This window comes from Dama dama, chromosome 22 (assembly GCF_033118175.1).
Source record: "Dama dama isolate Ldn47 chromosome 22, ASM3311817v1, whole genome shotgun sequence".
Taxonomy (NCBI): Eukaryota; Metazoa; Chordata; class Mammalia; order Artiodactyla; family Cervidae; genus Dama; species Dama dama.
This window is the reverse complement of record NC_083702.1, coordinates 28,181,277-28,196,749: the sequence shown is the minus strand read 5'-3', so window position 1 is coordinate 28,196,749 and position 15,473 is coordinate 28,181,277. Positions and strand designations below refer to the sequence as shown.

Here is a 15,473-nt window from a genome sequence, read left to right as displayed (position 1 = left end):
CTGGCTGGGGGACCACTGGAACCAATAGGGGAGCTGTGAGAAGCCTGGATTCTGCTCCTGAGGAGCACATGCACACTGGCTTATCCCCAGGACAGGCAGAAGGAGGTGGTCAAGTGACTGCTGGGTTTCCCACCGCCTCCTTGGTGCATGTCCCAGCCCCAGTCGAGTGAATATTCCAGCCCCATTCACTCTTCACATCATGGTGTGTTGGATCTAGGGCAGCTACTACTGAGGAGAAGACATAACTTGGGGATCCAGAGACTCCCTAGACCCAGGGCAAGTCTGGTGGGGTGGCAGTGCTGTGGTTGATGCTGACTCACACTGCGCATCAGAAGCAGCCCAGAGCGCTGAGAGCAGCCCTTCCACCCCAGCTCACACCCCAGTGCATGCTGAGTGTCCACGTGGGGCCCTGCCTGCCCTGTGGTGTGGCTCCACAGGGGAAAGGAGGGTGGTGGAGACCGGGGGCGGTGACTGACAGTGAAGGATGAAGAATACTTGGACCTCAGGCTGCAGCTGAGCCAAGGGACACAACTGCAGGGTCTCGCACAGGCTGTGCCGCGCGGACAGCTTGGACCTCCGCTGTGGCCGACGCAAGCCGATAGCCTGCACTGGACCCCTTGCTTCAAGACTCCCCAGCTCTGGGGCAGAGGTTCCAGTGTGGGGGTAGGGGAAAACCCACGCTCAAAGGCACTTGTGGGTTTTTCTTGGTGACTCAGTGGTAAAGAACCCGCCTGCCAATGCAGCAGACACAGGTTTGATCTGATTCAGGAAGATCCCACATGCCTCGGAGCAACTAAGCCCATGTGCCACAACTACTGAGCCTGTGTGCTGCAACTGCCGAAGCTCTTGCACCCTAAAGCCTGTGCTCCACAAGAGAAGCCACTGCAAAGCGAAGCCTGCATACCACAACAAGAGAGTAACCCTGCTTGTGACTAGAGAAAAGCCCGAGCGACAAGGAAGACCCAGCAAAGCCAAAAATAAATAAAAGTATTTTAAAAAGGCACTTGCCATGTTTTTAGCACTTGACTCCAGCTCCAGCCCTTCCATTTCCAGTTTCACCCCCTACCAAGGGGGTAGCTGTCCGCACACCCTGACTAAAGATGTGATTTGCACCCCTGTCAAATCCAGCTCTCCAATTAAAGGCACTGAGCACGTGCAGTCTGAATAGGGATGTTTCCACATAAGAACATCCCTTCAAGACTGCAACAGGTAACTGTTTCACACTAAATTCATAGAGTCAGAGGAAGTTAAGTAAAATGAAAAGGCAGTTCAAAGAATAAGATAAAACCCTTGAAAAAGCAGATAATGAAACAGAAATAAAGAATTCAAAGCACTGGTGGTCAAAATGTTAACTGAATTAGGGTAAAGAACAGATGAACACAGTGAAAAATTTACAAAGAACTAGAAACTGTAAAAACGACTCAATCAGAAATGAAGAATTCAATAGCCTAAATTAAAAACACACTAGAAGGAATGAATAGCAGATTGATACAGAAGAAAGCATGAGTGATCAATGAAACCAAGAGTTTTTTGAAAAGATAAAATTTATAAACATTTATCCAGGATCAGAAAAGAAAGAGGACCCAAATAAACAAAATAAGAACTGAGGAGATACCATAGAGATACATACTGATACCATAGTGATACAAAAAAATCATAAGAAAATACTACCAAGAGTCAGATGCCAATTAATTGGATAACCTAAAAGAAATGGACGATTTCTAGGAACATACAACATGTCAAGATTGAGTCAAGAAAAATAGATAATTTGAACAAACCAATCACCAGTGGTGAAACCGCATTTGTAATTTAAAAACTCCCAGCAAACAAAAGTCCAGGACTGGATGACTACACAGGGGAATTATACAAAACATATAAAGAAGGACTAATGCTTATCTTTCTCAAACTATTCAAAAAAATTGAAGAGGACAGAAAACTCCCAAGTTCATTCTACTAGGCCACTAATTACCCTGATACCAAAATCAGACAAAGACACTTCGATAAAAGAAAATTACAGGCTAATTTCTTTGATGACTATAGGTGTAAAAATCCTTAATAACATACTAGAAAAGTTAATTCAACAATATATAAAAAGGATCATACACCATGATCAAGTTGGATTTATTCCAGGGACACAAGGATGGTTCAACATTGACAAATCCATCGATGTGATATACCACATTAACAAAAGGAAGGATAATAATTACATGAGCCTCTTAATAGATGCAGAAAAAAATTTTCACATTTTCAACATTTATTCATGATAAAAACTCTTATCAAAGTGAGTACACAGGGAATATATCTCAACATATCTTCTTGCTCAGTCACTCAGTCATGTCTGACTCTTTGCAACCCCATGGACTGTAGCACGCCAGGCTCCTCTGTCCATGGGATTTCCCAGACAAGAATACTAGAGTGGATTGCCATTTCCTTCTTCGGGGGATCTTCCAGACACAGGAAGTGATCTTCCAGACACAGGAAGTGAACCCTCTCTTGTATCTCCTGCATTGGCAGGTGGATTCTTTACCAAGTGCGCCACCTGGGAAGCCCACATATCTTCTTAGACATAATAAAATTCATTTAGGACATACTGACAACTAATATCGTATTCAATGGTGAAAAGCTGTGTTCTAACTTCATGCCAAATAGATGGGGAAACAGTGGCTGACTTTATTTTTTGGGGCTCCAAAATCACTGCAGATGGTGACTGCAGCCATGAAATTGAAAGACAGTTACTCTTTGGAAGGAAAGTTATGACCAACCTAGACAGCATATTAAAAAGCAAAGACATTACTTTGTCAGCAAAGGTCCGTCTAGTCAAAGCTATGGTTTTTCCAGTAGTCATGTATGGAGGTGAGAGTTGGACTATAAAGAAAGCTGAGCGCCAAAGAATTAATGCTTTTGAACTGTGGTGTTGGAGAGGACTCTTGAGAGTCCCTTGGACTGCAAGGAGATCCAACCAGTCCATCCTAAAGGAGATCAGTCCTGGGTGTTCATTGGAAGGACTGATGTTGAAACTGAAACTCCAATACTTTGGCCACCTGATGCAAAGAGCTGACTCATTAGAAAAGACCCTGATGCTGGGAAAGATTAAGGGTAGGAGGAGAAGGGGAAAACAGAGGATCAGATGGTTGGATGGCATCATTATCAATGGACATGGGTTTCGGTACACTCCGGGAGTTGGTGATGGACAGGGAGGCCTGGCATGCTGCGGTTCATGGGATCGCAGAGTCGGACATGACTAAGCGACTGAACTGAACTCATATATTTTCTTTTACCTTTATCCATTTTTTTTCTTTTTGTCTTCCTTTGGTTTGTTTTGTGGCTCTTATTCTAATTATTCCAATTTCCCTCTGAGCATTGCTTTATCTTTCTCTTGTAGTTTTCTGAGATGTGCTTTTTCATTATTGCAATTCTTTGTAAGTTTTGTTATTTTGATTTGTAAGTCCTTTTGACCCAAAAGTTGTTCAAGAGAACTTAATTTTTTAAACCTTCAAACTTAATTATCTTTTAGCTTTTTGAATTTTTCCATGGGTGTCTCACTGTGTTGTCTCATGATTAGGGAATATGAGATTTATACTTCTGAAAATTTATTGAAATTAATTTCCTTTGTGACCTAATATATAATCTATTTTCATGCATATTCCATGGGCTCTTGAAAAGAAGATATATTCTCTATTTTCAGAATAAGAGTTTGATATAAATTACAGTTTGCCTCATTAATATTACTGTTTAGTTTTTCTATGTATTACTTATTTTTTTCTACTCAATCTTTCAAAAATCAAGAGAAGTAAATTAGAATATCCTATTACCAGTTTGCTTTTGTGTGTTTCTCCTTGTATGTTCCATAATTTCTGTTTTATACATGTTGCAGCAGTTGCTTATATCTTTATTGAGAATTATACTTGTTATAGTCTAAAGTTCCATTCCTGTTTCATTCAAGTCTTCTGGGACTAAATTGCATTTGTTTTTTATATAATTGTGACTTCTGATTTTCATGTTCTTTCTTTGCTTAATATGTGTGTGCTCAGTTGCTCAGTTGTGTTCAATTCTTTGGTGACTCCATGGACTACAGCCCACCAGGCTCCTCAGTCCGTGGAATTTTCCAGGCAAGAAGACTGGAGTGGGTTGGCATTTCCTACTCAGGGGACCTTCCTCACCCCAGGATTGAACCCATGTTTACTTCCTCTCCTGTAGTGGCAGGAGGCTTCTTTACCACTGAGCCACCTAGGAAGCCCCATTACCTAATATACCTATGCCTATATTTTACTTTTCAGTCTTCTAAAAGTCATTTTGCTTTAGTTGTATTTTTACATTAAATATAGTTAGGATTTCCCTTTCACTCCTATAGGAATTTTCTTAATAGATGAGTTATATTTATTTAGTAGATATATGTATATTTATTGATATATATTTTTTCTCTGCATTCTTATCTTTATTTATTGATATAATAGGTATATTTTCTCTTTGTTTTTATTAAACTATTAAAGAAATAGACCGCGCTGCCATCGCTGCGGCCGCGCTCGCTGGCTGGCCCTGTGCGGGCGCCAGGCTCCCGCCGCAGGAGAGGACCACCAGGGCCGCCGCCACCACTTGGGCCCTGGCCTGGGCTCCTGGCTGAGCCCACTGCCCTGTCGGGCGATAACGTGTCACTACGAAGCGTTGGGGGTGCGGCACGACGCCGGCCAGAGGAGCTCAAGAAGGCCTATTGGAAGCTGGCCCAGAAATGGCACCCAGATAAAAATCTGGATAATGCTGCAGAAGCAGCTGAACAATTTAAACTAATCCAAGCTGCGTATGATGTGTTGAGCGACCCTCAGGAAAGAGCATGGTACGATAATCGTAGAGAAGCTCTGGTTAAAAGTGGACGTGATGGAGAATATCAAGAAGACAGCTTAGATTTGCTTCACTATTTCACTGTGACCTGCTACTCTGGTTATGGCGATGATGAAAAGGGCTATTATACGGTGTACCTAACGATTTTGAAATGATTGCAGAGGAAGAACTAGAATCTGCTTTAGAAGAGGACATGGAAGATTTCCCAACTTTTGGAGACTCCCACAGTGACTACGATATGGTAATCCACCACTCTACGCTTACCCGCAGAGTTTCTGCATTCAGAACTTGGCTTGGAAAGAATATGATACACGGCAGGCTTCAAACGGCTGGGAGAAACGAGCCATGGAAAAGGAAAACAGAAAGATTTGAGACAAAGAGAGGAAAGAGAATGAAGTTGTCCATCAGCAGGTCGCTTTCATCCGTAAATGGGATAGAAGAGTGCAGGCTCATCGAAAGCTGGTGGAAGAACAAAATGCGGGGACAGCGGCGGTGATGGGGCGGCGGCGGAAGCGGAAACAGACCAGGCTGGCAGAGCAGTGCAGAGAGCACAGCTGGGTGGCCGTGGCCGGCCTGGAGAAGGAGCTCGGGGAGATGGAGGCGCCGTATGAAAAGCAATTTGGAGACGGAGCAGGTGAAGATGAAGCGGAAGAACCGCAGCTCAGGGACGGACAGGATGGTAAAGACAGCGACGAGGCCGAGGACGCAGAACTTCATGACGGCCTTTACTGCCCCGCGTGTGATAAGTCTTTCAAGACCGAAAAGGCTCCGAGGAATCATGAAAAATCAAAGAAGCATCGGGAAATGGCTGCCTTGTTAAAACAACAGTTGGAAGAGGAGGAAGCAAATTTTTCAGGACCTTAAACTGGTGAAAACAGCCTGAATGCCAATTCCGAGGAAGAAATGGAGGAGGCGCCAAAACGAAAGCTTTCTAAAAAAAAAAAACAGAAGAAAAAGAAACAGAAGCCAGCACAGAACTGTGATGATAATTTCAATGAAAATGGAACTGGAGAAGGAGTAAAGGTTGACCGGGAAGATACCAACCTACATGAAAACAGTGCCAAAGAATTGGAAGATAGTCTCCAAGAAAATGTTGGGGTCACAGAGACTGTGGAACTGTGCAGTGACCCAAAAACTGAGGCTAAAAGTGTTTCTAAACCCAAAGGAAAGAAAGCCAAAGGTACTAAAAAGTCTGTCAGAGTACCTGCTGAACCGCAGACAATGAGTGATGTGCGTATCAGCTGTACAACCTGCCACAGTGAATTTCCATCCCGGAATAAACTTTTTGATCATCGAAAGGCCACCGGTCATGCAAGAGCACCTTCATCCTTAACATCTTTAAACAGTGTAACAAATAGTTGAAACAAAAAAGAGAAACTTAAAAATAGAAATTCTGCCAATGCTTTTTCCTTTCAATTGTCTGTAGATTTTGAAACCAAAACTGAAGTGAAATCATCTAAAGAGTTAAGATTTCAGTGATCTGCAATTTATTGCATTGTGGAAGATTATTTTTTATCTTGTAAAAACTTTTTTTTTATTATACATATTTTTAAACATGTCATTAGTGACTGAATTCTACTTTTGCCATCTGAAATTGACTTGAATGTCTCAAAACAGGTAAATATTGTAAAGTATGCATTCTTGACTTTTGTTGGCTCATGTGGACAGAAATGTACAAGGAGAATTAAATTATTTTAACACATAAAAAAAGAAATATAACTTTTAACAATGATTTTTAAAGAAAGTCTTTCACAAATTTGCTTTATGTACTTATGATATTTATAGAAGTTTTAATTTTTGTTCTAGTGGTTATTTTATTCAATATTCTTAGACTTTTATTTCTTTTGACAATATTTCTTTCCTAATAGAAGCAAAGATAAAATTAGTGTGATGATCTTTCTTATCTACTTTGATCTACCACCCAATTACATTCAATGTTGTGATCTTTCTCACTGTTTTTCTAACACTAATATTACATATGCTAAGATTTTTTATTGCTTGATTTGTTACACTTTAAGTGATATCTTTTGACACAAAGCTATTAGACATGAGGTAATTAGAGAAAGTCTTTTCTCATCTTTTTTTCATCTTTTGCTTCCTGTATCAGCCACAAGCAACAGTCTAAAATAATCTTCTAATTACATGAGATTATATGAGATGCTATAGAAAAGTGTATATTTTAAAGCTTTCCAACCCCATGGACTGTAGGCAGCCAAGCTCCTCTGTCCATGGGATTCTCCAGGCAAGAATACTGAAGTGGGTTGCCATTCCCTATTGCAGGGGATCAAACCCAGGTCTCCCGTACTGTAGGCAGATTCGTGACTTTCTGAACCACCTTCCCACCAGGAAAATAATCTTCTAGTTAAAAACATGAGATTATATGATATATTGTAGCAAAATGTATATTTTAAAGCTTTCAGTGGAAAATTTCAAAAATAATACAAGTATTTATTTACAAGCAATCCTAACCCTCCACCTCTTGTCCTTCCATATCAATAAAATTTAAATTCAAAACCTGGGTAACATGGACTTCCCCAGTGGCTCAGTGGTAAAGAATCCACCTGGTGTAGACTTGGGTTTGGTCCCCGGATTGAGAACATCTCCTGGACTAGGAAATGGCAAAGCACTCCAGTATTCTTGCCTGGGAAACCCCATGGACTGAGGAGCCTGGTGGGCTACAGTCCAGGGAGGTCACAAAAAGTCGGCCGTGACTTAGTGACTGAGCACACTTGCATGGGTAACATACTTCAAGCTATAGATAATTGGTCTGGGCTTTGTCAGAACAAGCAGCTAGAACATTAACCAGAGAGACCTTGCCATACATCTCAAAGGTAAAGTAGTGATGTAAGGTAATGATTGAAAGTTCTTTTTTGTAATCGTTTATAATTATCAATGGCATCTAAACATGCTCGTTAATTCATCCTCTTAACTCTGGCAACTGCTGTCTTTGATCATGTTCTAGTCCATTACCTACATTATTATTTCTGTATTGTGACAAAAATATATCTTCTGTGTATCAGAGCTGTGTATTGGTGGAAGGTGGATAATGTTTATTTTTGTAAAAGTATTATTTGGCATGGTGGCTATATTAATTTGTGGAGAGTACAGAGAGTCTGTCATTAGAGAATTAAAGAATACACAAGATAAAATTCAGCAGCTTTCTGGTTAGTGTCTTGGTTGAGCCTGGTGTCTGTAATACTAAACATGATAATTTACAGATTTTTTTTTTTCTCCCTGGGTGATACTTCAAGAGAATTCTAGTGGTTGGGAAGCTTTGAATTCCTTGTGCTGGGACTTTTCCACATAAAATGGTGAGTGTGAGAGAAGGAGCATAAATTTGGATTTTGGTTTCTTCTCTCTTGTCCTTTTTATGAAAATGGCAAGCTACCTTGGCACAGAATATTAACATAACTTTCATTATTGTTTTTTGATTGTCAGTTATTTATTCACGAATTCTTTATGGAGTATCTAGAGGAGACAAGGCGATTTGCTCAGCACTGGGTTTACAATGGTAAGCCAGATACACATGGCTTGTGTCTTCATGGATTTTTAGTCTACAAAGAAGCACATAGCATAGTTATCATTGCAATATGTGTTTTGAGGGAAAAAAACACATTATATAGGACTATATAGTAAAGGCAATTGAGATGAGATCTGAAGGATGCAAATAATGATGGGGAAGGTGGAACAGGAATCAAGAAATCCAGGCAGAGAAAATTGCATCTGTGAGGTCCTGAGGGTCTTGTCTTAGTTGAAGAATTCAAAAAAGACAAGAGTGAAGATCGGGAAGGACCTGATATTTGACTGGAAAGGGAAATTGGTGGGTACCATATTCTGCTGAGATGCAGCAGGAGAATTCTGGTCTTTTTCCAAAGAGCTGGGCCAGCCACATACATAATTTGTGGGACTCAGTGAAATAAAAATGCAAGGTGAAAATTCACAGTCCTTTTCTATAAAAAACTTTTTATTAAGAATTTTAAGACAGTGACAACAGAATATTAAACCAAGTATAGGATTGTTCTAAGTACTGCACTTTGTAGGACTGCATAGGTTACAAGCCCATGAGGTTGGCTCTGCCTAAAGGCAATGAGAAGCCAAGGAAAAGGGGTGAGCAGAGGAGAGAGTATACTTGGTTGGCACCTTCTGTTGTTCTACCAAGGCATGTTTAGTCAGTAGGTAACAGCAGAGGTAGGACTACAAAGGATTACTAATGTGATCTTTACAGGTCTTGTGCCTAGATACATAGGTGTCCAGATGTGCTGTGCTAGGTCACTTCAGTCCACTCTCAGTTCGTTAGTAGGGGTAGTAAAATGGTGAAGTCTGGGATTTTTGCTTCAGGTCATCCTCTTTAACCGTTACTTTAATACACTGAATAAATTTATCCTCTAATTATTTAACAGCTCAGAGTTTCAAATGACTGACAAGAAGTATCCTTAATAGTGTGCTTCTTTTTTGGAATCAAATGATATTCTGTGACAAAAGTATTCAGAGTTCAGAATAAGAAAGAGGAAATAATTTAAAGAATACAAAAAGGAACAACTTCCTGCTAATCCTTCTTTGTTTCAATGATTTGCATATCCTGCTTAGAATATGCAGTCCTGGCTGTTGTAACATAATGGACAGCTTGTCTTTAAAAATATTGGGAACCAAAACTTTTGCCCATTATCACTGATGAAAAAGTCTTGAGCTATTATATGATGTAGTAAGAACTAAGCAAGCCAGAAAAAAAAAAAAAAGAAACTCTGAAACAACCATTTTAGTTTCTACAATAAGAACCCTAATTTTTTTGTGTGTATGTACTTTAAAACACTTTATAGACAATAATAATCACCAAAATAAAACTTGATAGTTACCTGTAGTTTATTTTTTGAAACATAAAGAATTTTCTTTAAGGGCTTTAATAACAAAACAGAGGCCAAGCTAGTAGTTTTTTTTAAAAGATCCCATGCAAGTTGCTACACTCAGTGCCCCCAGCCCTGCAGTAGGCTACCACCAACCCATGCCTCTGCTGGACACTCTTGGTCACTCACAGGCAAGTCTGGGTCAGTCTCTTGTGGGGTCACTGCTCCTTTCTCCTGGGTCCTGGTGCACAAGCTTTTGTTTGTGCCCTCCAAGAGTCTATTTCCCAGTCCTGTGTAAGTTCTGGCAGCTCTGTGGTGGGGTTAATGGCGACCTCCTCCAAGAGGGCTTATGCCATACCCAGGTCTGCTGCACCCAGAGCCCCTGCCCCTGTGGCAGTCCACTGCTGACCTGCATCTCCACAGGAGACACTCAAACATGGTTTTGTAAAAATATTTTATTTTGTGGACATCATTTTTCTGTAGATACATGCTATGAAATGTAAGAAATTACCTTACTCAATACTGTTTATGGTTTGACTATAAAAGCAAAGCATCTTAGAGGGTAACATTACTTACATGAGTAAAATGTGGGGGCAATAAAAGTGATTTAATTATCATATATTAATTTAGGATTTGTTAGTATAGAGCAGTGCATAATGGGGAAGTGAGTGCTTGACTGAAAGTCACTTTCAGTCTAACAAGAGAAACAAGGCAGACACAAGAATAAATACATAACAGTAAACAATCACACTATAAGGCCTGATCTGGCTATAGAGAACTATACACATGAGGGGTAAGTAACTAGGATATCAGATACAGACAGCGGTGATGAGCAGATGGGCCTCATCTTAAAGGTAGAGAATATGAAGGTGGATGTGGGCAAAAGGAAGGCTGGGAGTTGCAAAGGAAAGTTTGGGGTGGGGGGTGAGGCCTAGCCAATTATGAGTTTGCAAATCTTGTGTGAGATTAAAAACCAGTATCAGTATTAGATGGCCAGTGGCAATGGAATTACATTAAGGAATGCTTTAGATTGATAGGATATTTAAAAAGTCTTCCCCAATCTAGGTGAGATGATAGAAAAATTAATTAGAATTAGCACATTTGGCAGAGAATAGGGTAGATAATTGTGCTGGGCTAGTTTAGGATTCTGATAATAAAACAAGACTTCATGAAGGAGGTGGAATAATTATTGAGCTTTAAAATATAAGTATGAAACTGCTAGATAATTCATGGTCATTATTATTGCCCAATATTTATTTTTGTTGCTTTCTAAGATGTTGAGTAAACTGTAAGATTTACATGCAGGGGAAACCAGGACCTCTCTCTCTGAAATGCAATTCCACCTCAAAGCACAATTAACTGAAATGAGTTAATAGTGGGATAGCATGGAATTATTATAATTAGACAAACACACCTGGGTTTAATTTAACTTGATAAACATATTCTAAGGGGTTAAAAGCTTTGAAAATGGTTTGAAAAGACTATGAAAGCCTTATTGTTAAAAATATATTAATTTGAAAATTAAAAAAATATAGTTCTGATTTTTGATACAATTGAAACTCAATAATTGTACATACATGCTCAGTTGTGTCTGACTCTGCGACCCCACGGACTGTAGCCCACCAGTCTCCTCTGTCCATAGGGATTCTCCAGGCAAAAATACTGGAGTGGGTTGCCATTTCCTCCTCCAGGGGATCTTCCCAATCCAGGAATTGAACCTGGGTCTCCTGCACTGGCAGGCAGATTCTTTACCAATGAGCCACGGGGGAAGCCTCACAATTATATTGAAACTCAATAATTGTACATGGTAATAATGATAAAATTACTTGCCTAGGTCCACAGCTGATGATTCTTTCACTGCTTGTTCCACAGGCTCAGAGAGGAAAAAGCTATGTACACAATCACTCTGAAAAATAAGACAAAATATATTTTTTCATTTCATACATTTATTTATCATTCCTGTTTCATAGTCTCTGAAAACACTGACCCAAATATAGAGTATTTATAGATACCTGTTTTATTTATAGGTATATCTATGTTTATAGATTCCATAAATAGGCAAAGTATACTTGGAAGTTTATTAAGTCAGTGCTATAATTTTTCACTAAATTAAACTAATCTCTCATGAGATTAGAATCTAGCCATTTTACATTTCTTTAAGAGGCTCAGGTGTACACTGCTTTTAGAGCTCACCACAATGTTTACATTCTTGAACTTTACAATTATGCATCAATCTCACATGTCCTTTTTCTAGCAAACGTGTACTGTTGGACAAAGCTTTTGGAGAAAAATTACTCTCAGTAGGGCACAGACACTCAGTGAAAAACCGTTGCTCTTCAGGGTTCAGTTCTAGAAATGCTCACTAAGCTCTAAGTATTATGGAATGTTAGGGGATATTTAGAAAGAGAAAGATGCAAAAGGTGACCTCTGTATTAGAACACAGTCTAATTAGTGGAGGAAACAGATAGTATTGAATGCTTCAGCAGAAATTCTAGTTCTGTGTAATTTTACTACAAAGTGAGTGTGCTTCTCTTTTAAACTGAGATGATCACAAACAAACTGACATTTTACCTGGACTCCAAATAAATGGGCTAACTGATGAATCAGAATAACTTGTCCTTTGTGACTTTGACAGGCATTTTATTTTAAGGCATTATATTGACACACATTTTGTTTTAAGCAAAGCAGCCTTTCCTATATTTTTTATCTGAAGGGCACCACTACATAACTGATTATTGCTTTAAACTGTCATAAGCTGGTGCCATACTAGCTGCAAAGCTGCCTGACATTCTCCATTCTCCCCAGCTAGCTTTGTTCTGTGCAATGGCTCTTGCAACCTTTTCCAGAAACTTAAACTTCCACCTCTGACTCCTTTCCTGATGATTTTGTCTCCACTCTAGAGAAAAACAAAAGGCAGATGGAGATTCCTGAATTTCCTGCCAAAAAATCTACAGATGCACAAAGTCATGTTTTCTCTTTTCTTTCTTCTCCAAGGGAAGAACTGTCTCTCTCTCATCTATTCTAAGTTGAATTGCACCCTCCCCCCAAAATGTTGAAATCCTAACCCACAGTAGCTCAGAATGTGAACTTCTTTGGAAATAGGGTAACTGTAGATATAATTAGTTAAGTTAGGATGAGGTCATATGGTGGAGGGTGGACCTCTCATCTGATATGACTGGTGTCTTTATAAAAAGGGGAAATTTAGACACATTTCATGCTGCAAAGATGGTGTGGAGAGACAGGGAGGAGATGGCCATCTATCATCTACAATCCATGGTAAGAGCCTGGGATAGGTTCTTCCTTCACACCTGTCAGAAGAAATCAACCCTGTGACACCTTGATTTCAGGTGTTCATTCACAACTTCTAGAACTGTGATGCAATGCATTTCTGTTGTTTTAAGTCACCCAGCATATGGTACTTTGTTATGGCAGACCTTGCAAACTAAAACACCATTGAATGCTGCTCATGTCCTTCAGTGTCCCAGATTCTATACCTTTCTCCTCAAGAACCTTGTAGAATATCCCAGTGTATAGTCTTTTTCTTCATTCCTCCTTTCCCTCCCTCCTTCCCTCTCATTCTTGCCTTCTTCCTTCCTTCCTTTTCCTTTCCTCCCTCTTTCCTTCTTTCTCTCAAGAATCAAGTATGGCCATTTCTCTTCATTTTACAACCATATTTCTCTTTTTATGATGTTTATATTTCTGTCTATTTTATTAATAGCATCTTATTTAAAAGTAACTGCAAGGGTGGCCACAGTATACATAAAGCATGAAAAGATTATAGCCCTAACAGTTATTGCTAGAGAATTTTTTCCTTCACCATTTCCGTTATTTCCAAGTTTTAATCCAGAAAGAGAGAGAAGGATGATTAATAGGTCCATAAGGAGTAATTGCCTTCACAATATTAACTTGGACAGAAACAATAAGGACCCAATTTAGCTGGTACCATCTTATTTTTCTAGGGCTTCCCTTGTGGTTCAGCTGGTAAAGAATCCACCTGCAATGCGGGAGACCTGGGTTCAATCCCTGGGTTGGGAATATCCCCTGGAGAAGGGAAAGGCTACCCACTCCAGTATTCTGGCCTGGAGAATTCCATGGACTGTACCGTCCGTGGGGTCACAAAGAGTCAGACACAACTGAACGACTTTCAGTTTCAGTTTTCAGTATTCTATTTTCCCACTAGACAAGTTTTTAAAAAAGTCAAAGTTTTCTAAGTGTGGAAGAGTAGGACAACTTTTACACTGACATGGTACCCCAGATGAGTTAAAAATTTCTCAAACCACGCAAAGTATACTCATACAAAAACAATGTCTTGTCATTAATATCCTTTTCAAGTCCTGTTATTGTTCTCCTCTTTGACACAGACTTATGGGAAGAGCTGTCAGTACTCACACTGATTCCACTTCTTCAACTTCCTCTCACTTTATGATCTACCACACTCAGTTTTCTGTCATTAATTGAACTTTGAAAATGCTCTTACCATCATTTCTCTCGTTTATGGTGTTCCCCCCGCCCCAACCAAATCCAATGGAGATTTTCTTGGCCCTTTATGTATATACAGCTACCCCATTTTTAGTGAAAAATTCTCTTTCACTTGCTTTCTTGTTCTCCCAGTTTTTCTTCCATTTGTCCTGCCATCTCTGCTTACACTTTTTTTCAGGCTCCTTTTCTCTTTGCTTATAACTTCAGTTCTAGTGTCCTTCACTTCTAGGCTCATTTCTCTCATTGTTCTAACATGTTCTTTCTGGGTAATGTTATCCCCTTTGGTGGGTTCTATATTCCCTGGTGGTCTAGGGGTAAGACTGAACTCCCGATGCATGGAACCTAGATTTGATAACTGGTCAAGGAACTAGATCCTACATGGTGCAGCTGAGAGTTCACATGTCACAACTAAGACCCGGCATAGTCAAATAAACAAATGAATAAATACATAACTATTTTTAAAAAATAGACCTTATAATGATTCACAAATCTACACCTTTATCTCCATTCTATCTCTTGAGTCTCAGCCCTCTACTTCACTATATCGAAATATCTTTTTACTGGCTTCCTTGGCTGTTCTAAAGATAATTAAAACCCCAAAAGTATACAACTAAATGCATTTTCTTTTCCCTTGATTTACTACTTCTTCCTGTGCATGCATGCTCAGTCACTAAGTAGTGTCTGACTCTCTGCAACCCTATGGACTGAAGCCCACCAGGCTCCTCTGTCCATGGGATTTTCCAGGCAAGAATACCAGAGTGGGTTGCCATTTCCTCCTCCAGGGGATCTTCCTGACCCAGGGATCAAGCCCACGTCTCCCATATCTCCTGCATTACAGGCAGATGCTTTACCACAGCGCCACCACTATACTGAACTGTATTTCCTCATGCTCTCTCACCTCTGCTTTTCTACATGTTCCTTTCTCCATCCTTTCCACCTCTGTCCACCCACTTGCCCAAGTTTTATCACATTCTCTCTTTACTCATTTAGGCTAGTCAGTGTGATAGCAAGAGCAGAGATCACTTATTCACTCATATCTAATAAAGTAGTTTTATTCAGTAGATATTTATTAATAAAAACTGAGATCCAATTTCAGGTATAGAATACATTGGTCTTCTAATGGAAATATTTTTATCTGTGTAGCAGTTTTATGTATCATTATAAACTAGTTGATTAGCAATTTTGATCTCTACATGTTGATTTCTTTTGAACTTGTTTAATAATCTATCTTTAAGAAATATATCTATATTCAGAGAACTGACCAAATCAAGCTTTTTAGTTTGAGAGTCTGAAGTCAAATTTCAGGCAGTGCAGAAT

The 15,473-nt window shown here is 39.6% G+C and overlaps 1 protein-coding gene and 1 pseudogene across 1 annotated transcript in view; one reads left to right on the top strand and one right to left on the bottom strand.

The window, feature by feature from the left end:
- PIK3C2G (phosphatidylinositol-4-phosphate 3-kinase catalytic subunit type 2 gamma) overlaps positions 1-15,473 on the bottom strand; it is a 410,590-nt gene that overhangs the window by 39,369 nt on the left and 355,748 nt on the right. The window contains exon 30 of the mRNA XM_061124127.1: positions 11,508-11,583. Coding sequence (XP_060980110.1) covers positions 11,508-11,583 — 76 coding nt within the window. The remainder of the gene's footprint in view (positions 1-11,507; positions 11,584-15,473) is intronic.
- On the top strand, positions 309-6,315 carry LOC133044027 (dnaJ homolog subfamily C member 21-like; annotated as a pseudogene).